The following is a 13,296-nucleotide window of genomic DNA, read 5'->3' as shown; positions in this document are numbered from 1 at the left end:
AATGTATAAATCTGATGCGTGGAAATATTTTTTCCGAACTCGTCAGTCCAACGCGGCAGCAGCATCAAAAAGCTCGATTTAAGCGCCGCACCCTGCGCAGCTGCATAAATTCAGTTATATCGTATATATCGTATAAATGAAATAAGGGGAAACCGGGAAAGGCTCATACGCGTGTTAAACAATTTTTCTCCACGACGAATTTTACGTAAGCCAAGGAAGACCAAAGTGGCCAAAGTTAAATCCCCCGGTAATCCCGTCGCGAGAAATGCGGAAGCTGAAATGGAGAGGGGATGCGAGATTGATTTCGCAATTACGTAATCCGAAGTACTAGTGTGTGGCTTCTATCCTTCAGTCCCTCCCTCTCTGCACCCGTCAACCCCCATTGAACTAAATCAGAATAAACAAATCAATCGTACTTTCGCTGAATTGCCTTACACTGACAATTAATGCAGACATTATCACTCGGCAATAGCGGTTCTACAAAACGCCGTCTATCCAAATAACCAATCCACTTTTTTTTCGTTATGCTCGAGTGAATGGCGAAAAAAATAGAAGAGAAAAAAAGAAAGCACCCCACTTGCGCGCGACGAAGCAACCGATCTAAGCGCGACCAACGACCAGCCTCGATAATAAACATTGGTGGGTCGTCGACTATCGGTCCCTATGGATGTACAGGCGTAGGTGGATGGGTGGGTGGGTGCTTTGCGTTTTCTAAAGGACAGCAGCACGATAGCGAGCGAACAATAGAGAAGTGTCTGTCCAATATGTCCGGATGGCCTCGCACACAAATGTGAAAAGCGACTTGAAAAACAGCTCGCTGCGCAATATAAGGCTTAGGCAATCGATCATTCTTTTTTCTTTTTAAATTTTGTTGAAAAAATTTTCTCCCGCAACGCGCCCTTCTTACTTGGATTTTATTTGCGCTCTCGAACTCACCGCGACACGTCTTCAAGCGCACCCATCCAATGCCGTAGTCTAATTCGTGCAAATTATTTGCTAATCGAATGGCCATACTCATTTAAAAATATATTTCGCCTTCAATTTACATGTCTTCTGGAGCAATGTTATTTTGACAGCTAAATAATGATGAAATAATAATTTTTGCGAATAAGTATCGCTTAATAAACGACTCATTTATTGATTTTAAACTTCAGGCAAGACGAATATAAACTTACATTTCCATAAGTCAAACAACTTAGTAAATATATTATTACTTTGCTTTATATTTGTGAATTTCGCGAAAATCGGCATCTCGTTTTACATAAACGTTCTCATTTAAACTTAATACTTATTCAATCATAGCCGGTAATTTGCATTAGCTTGACTCTACTCACTATACATTACTGACTTCAAAATTACTTATTTGTAAGCAAAAATATTATTCGAATAAAGAGAGATTGGAATAAAGACCATCCTCGAAAAACTTCTCGGTAAGTTGAAAATTTTACTTTATCGCGTCGCACGATATGAAATAACCATTACTTAATGAAAGAGACTTCAAATATAAGAGAATTACAATTTCATTCTGTTATAAAATGAATTGTTAGAATAAGTTTTATATAAACAATACTGTCACTCCTCGTGAACGAATGCGTAACTGCTCCTGGTGTAATTGCGTGGTCCAGTATCTGTAAAAAAAGTGCTCAAGCGCACGGACAATGTAATAAAAGCATAATTTCGAACTTACCTCGCCGGATGAGACAGCTTCTCCGGGAATGAAGAGCTCTGGATAAATATTGTCAAGATACCATTTGAAAGACTTGCATCCAAGCTTTCTTCTTAGTGCTTTACGGTCTGACACGTCTCCGTAATTTCCCTGCAAGTCGGGTAAAGCGTAAAACGATCGTCACGTTAGATGCGACTTGTGCGAGCTGCGCACAGTGCAATCAGGTCTAAGTAAATTCATTTAAAAAGGTGGGGAAAAGTAAATGTAAGAAATACACGCGTCTAATAGTATTTTACAACGACATAAAACAATCGATTCAGTAAAAATCCTATTTATTAAAATATTTTATTACGATTCATCATAGGTTGTGTCATTGGGAACGTTAACGACTTCCATCACCGTAATAAAATATTTTAATAAATAGTATTTTACAACGACATAAAACAATTGATTCAGTAAAAATCCTATTTATTAAAATATTTTATTACGATTCATCATAGGTTGTGTCATTGGGAACGTTAACGACTTCCATCACCGATCATTGAACAAAAGTTTTATTTTTCATTTCATACACTTGGGTCTATGACTAATTTAAGGAGATTCAGCTCTAATGACGTTCCCTAATATTTTTCCATTAAAGTAAGCCAAGAATATCGACATCATATATATTTTTATTGATGGATAAAATTAATTTAAATTAGATCTCGTCTGCAATAATGGAATAATAATATCTCAAATGTTAAAATACGAAAAGTATTTTGAGGTTATGTCTTTTAGAACTTGGAATCGATAAATAATTTGAGATGCCATGTTATGTCTACGCGTATAGCTCAAAACCGCCTCTCCGAATAATTAAAATTTTTCATTTAAAAACTGCTCTTGTATACAAAATTAAGAAAAACAAAACATAAAAATAAACGGAAAAAACGACCTTTAAAATAAATAATAAACTATTTTTTTTTTTGTTGCTTTTACACGAGATATTTTCGAGATATTTTCCTGCAAACGAATTTTTTTTTCTTCATATCTATATCTCTACTTTAAATACCTTACAGAATTCAATGTAAATTAAATTTATCTTCTTTCCGTAAAATCATTGATTCGTGAGTTCAGGCGTAGAATTAGACGTATAAAATAAATAAAAATATCTCCTTTCATTGTCATCGATTGTTTACACGTTGCAGTGAAATGGTTTATCAGCACTTAATGAAGAATTTGTATGAAGAATTGTTCAATATGTATATTCAATGAAGTATATTCATGATTTTATAGCTGTTGGTGAGTTTGGAAATAGGGTCTTTGCCGATAATTGAATAGTCCGGATATTTAAAAAATTAAGTGGACGGTAAAATTTGGCTAACGAAATAAAAACTTAACCAAAAATACGTTAAAGGATAAATTAAAGTGAAAGAAAAAAATAAAATTAGTTTTACGGCTAACCTTATCGTGACCTATCCGTTGGTAGTAGTACTTGGCATACTCGTCAAGCCACACTTCGCTAAGTCTCATGCTGTTCCTCTTCAGCACGTTCACGCCGGTTCGCCATTTGTAGGGTGAGCGTTTGCGGAAGATATGCCCCACGTGAGAACACGGTATAATTTCCAATGTTCCTGCGTGCATCAAATGAAAGAGGGAATTTTTATACAGAGTCGCAAAGTAAGGAAAAATCGATTTGTAATTTATAAATTGTGAAAATCAGACGTATTAAGCCTGCAACAGTTAGGAAATGATGAGTTGAATTAACTTATCGTCTCTATATAATTTATTTAACGTTTATTCGGGACCGGATATTTGTTGAGCTCTGTGATAATATCATTTTCTCTTACATCTTTTTTAATTATCGAGATAATTTTTCACATCCGTATGAATAAATAAATACTCAGTATAATTTTTCTTTTTTATTTTCATTCCTTCTACAAATTAATATTCGATAGATTATATCGAGTATTAAATAACTGACATACGTAATTTTATGCAAAAAAGTGCTTAAAAAAAAAAAAACTTTAAATATTTAATTTCATTGCACGGATAACAATCTTAAATAGATTATAATGTTAGAAGATTTTGACAAATTTCTTAGCATTGTAAACCCTAATGAACAAATTCATTTTTAATTTTATTCTTAATTATGTATCATAAGTTTGTGCAAAATTCAAATACATAAATACGATTGCAGATAATTAAATTATATAGAGCATTTTAAGCAAGTTGTTATTAAAATGATATTATCATAAATCAATGAATTATATGAAAATTGACAATTATTTACCATTATTCGGATACATAACAATTATGCAAAAGATTCTCTTTTGTAAAATTAATTTACAAGATAAGGTCATGCATAATGGGCACGAATTGATTATAAAACAACTATCACCTATATTTTATTAATTCATTTTTAGTTTTAATTATATATTAATAATATTTTATTGTATTTATTAGGTCGATAACAAAATTAATTTACTTTATATTAAGTGCGATAAGTCTTATTCTAGATATTAATCATGTGTGAACTTGTAAATTGAATAGATCCCATATGTTAATAATACTCATTTATAAATAGAAATCTTTAGATACTCCATGTAGGTTAAATGAAAGTCTACTCAAACTATAAACACTTTATACTTATTACAACCGTTGCAATTTAATTTAATTTATTTAAGTATACTTTATATTTATATTCCCATTATGTTAATAATCAATTTTATGAATCATCCAATTATCCATCAAAGAGCAATTATAATAATTACTATGATTTCAAAAAAATCAAAGACAACGTAAGAATTAAAAATATATGTTGTGTCCTTCAATATAATAATTGTTTGAATAATTTTAATAGCACGCATTATCACTAAATCTAAATAAAGCTTGTATTTATAAAAATAAATATAAATAATATTTCTAAATATGTTTTATGTAGTTGTTTAATAAATATTGCATTATTGTTATATTGAATTTATTATAATAACACAAAAACAATATTGTATGTTATCTCATGTAAACATTAATATAAGAATACAAAATACAATAATTATATTGATTAGTTTTAGTACGATAAAATTCTTTGAACGTTATAAAATTAAAAATATAACCCAATAAAGCTGTTATTTGTTTTTTTTTTTTTTTTTTTTAAATAAATATATTCTTTATTGTTTTTCTTATTTTATTTCTAAGTTTAATTTACATTGATATTACAAACGCCATCTGTTTCAGATACTATTAGTAAAAAAAAATTTTTTTTCGATTGTAGTATGGTTATAGCGTAGTAAATATATTACACTTTCAGACAGGGAACATTGATGAATTTAAATTTTTTCTATTACGAGCATTTAGAAGCTTCCAATATAAACTTCAATTTTGGCCACAAATACTATTTTTTAATCCGGATATATTCATGTTTATAAATTTTTATGTTGAAAATATGTTGTAAGAAAAGATAATATAGTAAGTGATATTTTAATTTTAAAAGTGAAATATATTTAAATTTTTATTGACTGTATATTAGAATGTATTAACGAAATGAGAATTTATGGTATAATTTAAATATTTATTTTAAATTGCAATATATAAAATTATTCTACTCTTACTAGTTTGTCGTACCTCGTGACAATTCGTAAGAAATACACATAAATAGAGACTTTTTTCGTGCTCCAACTGTAAAGGGCAGATGTACAAATTAATATAAATAAAGACAATTAATAATATTTTACATGGAATTGTGTTACGTTTAATCGTATATTGTAATACTTTAAGCAATTACTTTTACTAAATGGAAATTAATTCACGATATTTCAAGATATTTGTAATAAACATTTTAAAACCTAGGCAATCAAATCATTGTATTAAAATTTTATGTTACCAACCAAGTGTCAAACAAACAATATAATAAATCCAAAATAATATATTAATTTGATATAATAAATACCCAATATTTAACCCAATTTATGTAATTATTTTGGAAGAATCAATGATTTATTACAATAGTAATAGAATAAAGTTATAGAAAACGCATATTCAAATATTATTATCATTATTATTATTTAAAGTAAATTTAAGACTGCTAATAAAAAAAATATTATTTATATGAATTTTAACGTTACCTCCTACTATTTTTATTTCTTAAATGTCCTCTTTAATTCACTCGAATAGTGTAGAAGATAAAAAGTCTTCTGACTTTAGCTCGCACTAATTTCTTTAATTAAGAGTACTTTAATGATAAATCATTAATTCTACGTATATAGATAATAAATCATAAAAACCAGGAACCAGAGATTGAATTCCAGTTAATATGGATATTGATTTTTATACTATATACTTCAAATTTCACGATAAAAGTTCACGATGAACTTAATTCAAGTTTATTATATGTGTAACTAATGCTAGTTGATTTACATTATTAAGTAGCAATTTTTATTTATGTATTTTATAGAATCTATATTTTTTTTCTTCTTTTAATATAACAAACTAATTTTCATTTCAGATGAAATTTTAGTTATTAATAATGTTTAGATTCGACATTCTAATTAGACTTAATCAGTGATGAGGAAAGAACCACGATTTCTAAAAATGGCTTTAAACGTTTGGAAAGTATTTTTTGCAAAATGTACAATAGAAAACAACACCTATCTCCTTATAATGAATCTCTAGGTCATATTATTTAAGACATGATCTAAGTAGACTAAGGTTTTTTTTATTGAAGTTTTTATTGAAGTGAACAATTTTATATTTTAATTTATTATATGCTATAATTATAAGTACAATTGTTTAAATTAAAAAGATCAATAGAGAATTTAATTTTAACTGTCCTTTGACGATAAAATTATAATCGATTATGAAGTTAAAAGTAAATTATGTTAAGTGGCACTGTACTCGAGAAAACTTGAAAATTTTGCGTGGTAGGTAAAATATTTTTATTATTAAAAATAGATTTAACTGACATTTCACGCACGATATTTCAGTTTAGTTAGAAATGTAAAAAAGTGAATTTATGTAAATATATAAAAACTAGCCGCGATCAAGTAACAAGAGTATGTGTTTGAACCACTCAATATTCATGAATGACAGAAATTATATATATATATATATATATATATATATAGTTTTTTCTTTTTCAATTTAGTTTTATAATATAATGCATATATTCAATAAAGTATAAACGTTTCTCTGAATTGTATAAGTTAATTATGAGTTTACTCAGATGATCTAGTATGAAAAATTAATAGAGCAATAATAATTCAATATAGAGAAATATAATCTAAATATAGTAAGAATATTAAGAATTTTGAACGACAAAGAAAATGTACAAAATTAGTGAATATAAAGGTTATATGATAAAATATATGTTATAAAAAATCTTTATTAAGTTTTGGAAAATTTGGAAAAGGGATTCAAGAGATTACGTTTGTTAAAATATGCAGCCTTACATTTTATCAAATTAGTAATAATGATTCAATCGTAAGTAAACTTAAGTCAAAACATAAGTTTCTAAAAATAATATTATTGACAATTTTGTATTTTTCAACATCTACATTTAATAAAAATTTTTAAAAATTTTTTTAAAAATGAGCAATAAAATGTTAAATCGAAATTACAATTAAATATAAAAAAAAAAAAACGTAATATAGGAGAATATAGGAGGATTTTAATTTATAAAATTAAAACTTATAGATATTTTATACTTTAACTTGTATTACAAGAATAATTTTAATAGCGTAAATTAAGTAGAGTAATTACGTTACTGAAATGAGTTACAAAGGAGTAGCGTATATTAGATCTTGATAATGCAACGAAAGTTAAAAGATAATTCTGTTAATCAACACAAAGATGAAAATATAATTCAGTGCATGCGAATTAATGTCTCAATAAGGTTGCTCGTATATAAAATAGAAAAAAAAGATCTTGCATTTAGACAATATAACATAAAATAATTATATAATTAATTTAAAACACGTTACGAGTAATTCGCATTTATGCAATATTTAAATAACTAATACAAGCACGTAGTTACAAATTAATCCTCATTATATTTATTTTTATGCATTATGAAATTTTGAAAAAGTACATTGTATATACAGCTGCGGATTATAAAAATCACCGATTAACTTCGGTTATTAATTATTATTCTATTGAAAGATCTTCGTTCATACGTCTATTTATTTTATGTTATATACCCAACTATCGAAATTTTCGAGCTCACAGAGTGAAACAGCAATAAACAAGTAATGTTAATACAGATAATCTGTCCCAAGGAACCATTCTCTTCAATTGCTTACAATTGAAGAAATAAATATAATAAAATACCTGTTCTATGTACGATGTAAAAAAAAAAAATTTTAAAAATCGATATTTATCGTATCAGCGCAGGGGCATAATAACGCATTTCCTTCGTGAAAATAATTCATATAATTACTACCACCTAAAGTACTTCCATTGCCTTATGCACATATGCAACCACTAATGGTGCGCTCGTTTAAAATAACATCGAGATTATGTAACAATTATATGTGTTCGTAGATGTCTACGCACGTTATTATGTGTAATACATACCCCCGCACATCCAAGTCTTAAAGGAGAGCTCCAGGTTTTCGCCGCCCCAGATGTCGAAGCCACTGTCGTAGGTGCCGAGACGCTCGAAAAATAGTCGGTCGATGGCGAAAAGACCACCGGCCATCGTCGGCGACCAGACCGGCTCAGCCGAATTTTTGTGCCGCTTCCTCTCGCGATCAGGTACCCCGTGCCAGTTGAACTAAGAATTGCGAATGCCTCGATTATTTTGCCAATTTTTAAGCGAAGCATAGTATTTAATGGCTCGCTTCTTTCATTCGGCGCTTTAAATTGTGTTAGCTGGTGGCAGATACGTGTAAATTATCATTGCGTGCAATTATGCAAAATAAAATATAGCTTTACGGGTAAACGTCGCTTTTATTCGGTATTAGGACTAAAATTTGTGTCACGAGCATAATGCGGGGAATCAAGGGTGTGCATAATGAATAGAAAAATGTAATTTTGATGCTTAAAGAAGTATAATTAACATGACCAAATAGTAAAACACGTCGCGGATCGTTGTAAGATTAATAATCAAGAGAGGCTCGATTTACGTGACGCAAGAGCATTAAAACTGTATTTATCAAATGAATTTATATTTCAAAATAACATTAGTACTTTAGATAATGAATATCGATTGATAAAAAAATAATATAATTATATATATATATATATATATATATATATATATATATATATATATATATATAGATAATAAAATAATATTCTCTTCTCGAGTCGCGGAGGTTAGACTCAAATTGAGGAACCGCAGTAATCTTTGGCAAATAATTTAACAGGATGTTGCTTTGACGTAGCGGAGACCATTACTGTGTCGGGGCTTAGAGCAGTCGGCAGACCAATGTTTTGTTGAATTATTGATCGTTATGGGGTGGAGCGGGGCGAGAAGGTGCGCGGAAAGAGAGCCAGGAACAAGATAACTCGTTGGAAGCTGAAATTGAGCGTAACGAGACAGCTGACATCGAGTCGAAAATACGAAAATATTTGCGCGTCAGGGCAATATTGGGAAAATTGTGCAAAATTGGCGTTAATGGGCTAACTTGTAGATTCCAGTCGAAACCACCGACATTGACACCGCCCGAGTCTCGCCAATGGTACTCGAGTGTCGTGTCGTCGATTACGTCTATGACCGGGCAGACGACCGTCGTCTGGTTACGGGCGATGCGGTCGAGGAGAGGTTCCAGCCATCCATCCGTACACTCGCAGTGACTGTCCAGGTAAGTGAGAACCGGCGCCTTGGCCACCGCGGCCCCGAGCAATCGGGCCCTAATCAGACCTTCGCGCTTCGAGGCCCGCAGAATTTTCACCTTCGGATAATTCATCATGTAGTCCTCCAGCTGACGTTTCAGGTGAGCTAAAAATTTTACCAGTATTTTCATTTTATAACTCGACGTTCTTCCGCGTGGCAATTTTATTAGCTTAAAACAACGTTTAAAAATTGTTTATAATGCAATTACGGTGCTCTTATAAATTATATAAATCGTAAAGTGATTTTCCTCCTTTCTATTTGTACGTTGAATCGTGGACAACGATTTCCGGGAAATTGCTTTTATTAATTATTTTTATCAACGATTTTAACCTGAATGTTCCGGATACTCGGCGCAATATATGACGCGAGCAATTATTTTATCTATTCTCATATGACTCGGAATACAATTTCAAATCGTTTATTTTACAATCATCGTCTATTCCATTAATATGTCAGTATTGGCGAATAAATAGTCTAAATAATAAAGTATAAAGTCTTATATATAGACTTTCTTTATTTTCACGATGCTTAATGAAACAAATCTTGTTAGCGCTAGCTCAGCTCGTTTTTACATTCTATACCTTTGGCTATTCAACAATACATTGACTATTTGGAGAAGATAATAATGAAGGTTTAAGGAATTTTTTCACTCCATTTAAAACTCGTATCACTCGTTATTTCTGACTGCCATAGAACAGCCAACGAACTGCCAAAGAGAGGCTCTGTTAACATAGACGACGCTGTGGATTTGGCTTTTAACAAGAATCTTCGATTTGAGGGGCGCAGCCATATTTTCGAAGCTCAATGTATAAGGTTGGAAACGGTAAGGGGACGAAAAGCAATGGGAAGTTAAAGAGAGGAAAAAGAAGGCGAGGCCATGAAAGAATGGAGTCGCTTAGAGGGGGAGGGGAAAGTCGATTTACGAGTGACGATTAGATCGATATCGTTGCGCGGCCGCGGCCTTAGACCACGCCGAGGCAAGTCCTGATTTATTCGAATAACGAATGGATTTAGAAGGAACGGGGGGGGGGAGGAGGAGGAGGAGGGGGGGGGTACTCGCGATTCGCGGCGGAGCCTAGACCGACCAACTGCGAGATTAAGCTCGCGCACAGAGCTGTGCAGTATAAGGGGATCAGCCTGTTTCGCTCGTCGATACGAAAGCGGTTTAGAAGCACAATGCACAATGCACAATGCACCCGATCTCGTCGTTTCTCGCTGCCGGCGCGCACAAAATCACCGGCTGGGCTTGCTACACTGAATTTACATGACAAGTCCCGCGCTCCTCTCGCTCACTCGGCTCCGACAAACCAATCATCTTAATCCCCCCGCACCTACGACGGATCGGGTAATTGCCGCCTCGTGGCCTTTCCCTATTGCGAGCCCGGGCCACCACCACCGTGCTTATTTTATCCAGCAGCGCGGCTACATTTCATCACCCCTGGATTTCATCCCGAGTGCCTTCGCATTTTAAATGCACACTTTATTTTTCCACTCCCAACGCAGATTTTACTCGATATTTCACCACGACAATTGCCAAGTCTCCGAGAAGAGAGTATACATTCCAATTCTATCTCATGGCACTTAGTCAATACATTTCATTCGTGCTCCTATTATTAGCTACGCAGAAAAAAAAAAAAAAACAATAACAAAAGGAATACAAAAGAATCAATGAAAATTCATTACAATTTTTGTTTTCTCAAAATGCCGAAAATTTATTTATTTTTTTTTCTATGTTTCGTATCGTTACAATCATCATTAGTTCATATTTCACGTCATAACAAACCGTTACGTATAGTTTCTCCGTTATTAAACTTACATGTTGATTACAATGGACTTGTAGAAAGGAAAGGAAATTTCATTGCTTTACGAAATGACGGAAATTTAATGATGCTTTATGAGCTGCCCAAGTACTTTTAAGCTCGTATAAGGCTAAATTTTCATAACCATACAAAAGGAAAACTGAAAACAAAAATACAATGAATAAGAAATCAATGGCGCGTCTTATTTTATTTTATCGGTGATACATAAAACAAACAAGAAGTAAGAATATTTCATTAAATCGCTCCATCAAACTACGCAATTTCACATAGGTTTAATAATAAAATTCAGATCGTGCTTTTAATTTATTTTCTATTATTGACATTCACGTTGAGCGATAAATTAATCTCTAAATTATATTCTCACATAAGAAAACAATAACTCGAAAATAAGCAAATACGCGTTGAACCCGATATCATGAAATAACAAGAGCAGAAATATTTCAGAAATCGGCCTTAATTAAAATGGACATTTTATAAGGAAGTATAATTTTTTTTTCATAACTCAAAAGTAATTTAGATACAAGATCGAATTGCCTAACAGAATCACGCGCACGAGAGTTTTGCTTAGATGAATGTGATTTATGAAAGCGTTTACGTTTCTTATTTAATTCAAACGCATGAAATATTTAGCGACAAATGTCTATTAAATGAGACACGAATTTCCGTCATCCCGACATATTTAAAATATTCAAAAATATATAAACAATAATTGGCAAGAGCTGAAAAAATTTACATTGTTAATTTGGCTCGCCGTTAAGAATGTAATTTGCCGGTAAGCTCATAGTGAACTCATTGGCTAAGTACTTTTACCCGATAGCTATCACTATGCTATAATTTTATGAAAATAAATGGCTGATTGCAGTTGAATTTAGACGTTTTATTATTATAGTCGAATATAACAATTGTATTGATTAATTATTTTAATTAATCCGTATTCCAAGTTTCGCTGATATTCACATTTATCAATATTGTATGGGAATATCGTTTTATCCAATACTTGATATTTCATTGTTGAATTTATTATATATACACATATATAATTATTTTTAACCTTTTGAATAACAAACAATTTATTTTAATGAGATTTATAAAAGCAAATAATCTTTATCACCAAGTTAGAATATCGTAGAACTTTGTATTAGTTCTGAAGAAGAAAGACGATTATTTTAATTGAATGACATTAAATTGGTAATTGAAAGACGGAAAATATGATTTTTCAATTATCAAAGATTCGTATATTGTAAAGTATTATTATATTATTCGTATATTCGATAAATCTGTAAAGCAAAAATTAAATTATTAGAGATTTTTTAGCTTCTCATTCTACATTTGTTTATAATTCCTTTACCTAATTAGATCAAATAAAAAAGATTTTATTTTACAAGAAATCTTTTAAAATACAAATGAGAATAAAAATACGTAGATTTATTTCACTTTTTCAATATTGCAAAACGCATCGAGTAATCTCGGATAAAGGCAAATATTTTCTACAATTCACTTTCAAAATTAATTATCTATAATTATATAGACTTTAAAATTCATTTAAATAATAATTCTATAATGATTGCACATGAAAGCTTGGTAAATTTAGTTACCACGATTGAAAAATTCAACGAAATAATATCATCAACTAATATGTGCGAGTGTGAATATGTGCCGCCCTGCATAAAAATGGGTTAATTTACATGCTTGCACAAACTTAATTATATGCCCCGCAACATCGATAAATCGGATTTAAAAAAAATGGCAACTGATTCAACGAACGGAATAGGAGACGAGTTCGTTAACGAGGTAGTTTCAATTATCTATGAATGATAATAATAATAAAAGCAAGAATAACTATAACAACGCGAACAACAACTGCAACTACAACTACAACTACAACTACAACTACAACAACAACAAAAACAACAACAAAAACAACAATAACAATAAAAATAACAATAGTAATAAAGATAATCAATATGATGTATGTGTGCATCGATATTATCAACAATATC

The 13,296-nt window shown here is 31.0% G+C and overlaps 1 protein-coding gene across 1 annotated transcript in view; it reads right to left on the bottom strand.

The window, feature by feature from the left end:
• Positions 1-13,296, bottom strand: part of Pgant9 (polypeptide N-acetylgalactosaminyltransferase 9) — a 177,879-nt gene that overhangs the window by 12,624 nt on the left and 151,959 nt on the right. The window contains exons 6-9 of the mRNA XM_011501740.1: positions 9,268-9,581; positions 8,213-8,411; positions 3,107-3,276; positions 1,688-1,816 (exon numbers count right to left, since the gene is read on the bottom strand). Of these exons, the coding sequence (XP_011500042.1) occupies positions 1,688-1,816; positions 3,107-3,276; positions 8,213-8,411; positions 9,268-9,581 (812 nt within the window). The remainder of the gene's footprint in view (positions 1-1,687; positions 1,817-3,106; positions 3,277-8,212; positions 8,412-9,267; positions 9,582-13,296) is intronic.

Source organism: Ceratosolen solmsi, unplaced genomic scaffold (genome assembly GCF_000503995.2).
Source record: "Ceratosolen solmsi marchali unplaced genomic scaffold, CerSol_1.0 scaffold23, whole genome shotgun sequence".
In the NCBI taxonomy this organism is placed as follows: domain Eukaryota; kingdom Metazoa; phylum Arthropoda; class Insecta; order Hymenoptera; family Agaonidae; genus Ceratosolen; species Ceratosolen solmsi.
Note: the sequence above shows the minus strand (reverse complement) of the source record. Positions and strands in the feature narration are given on the sequence as shown.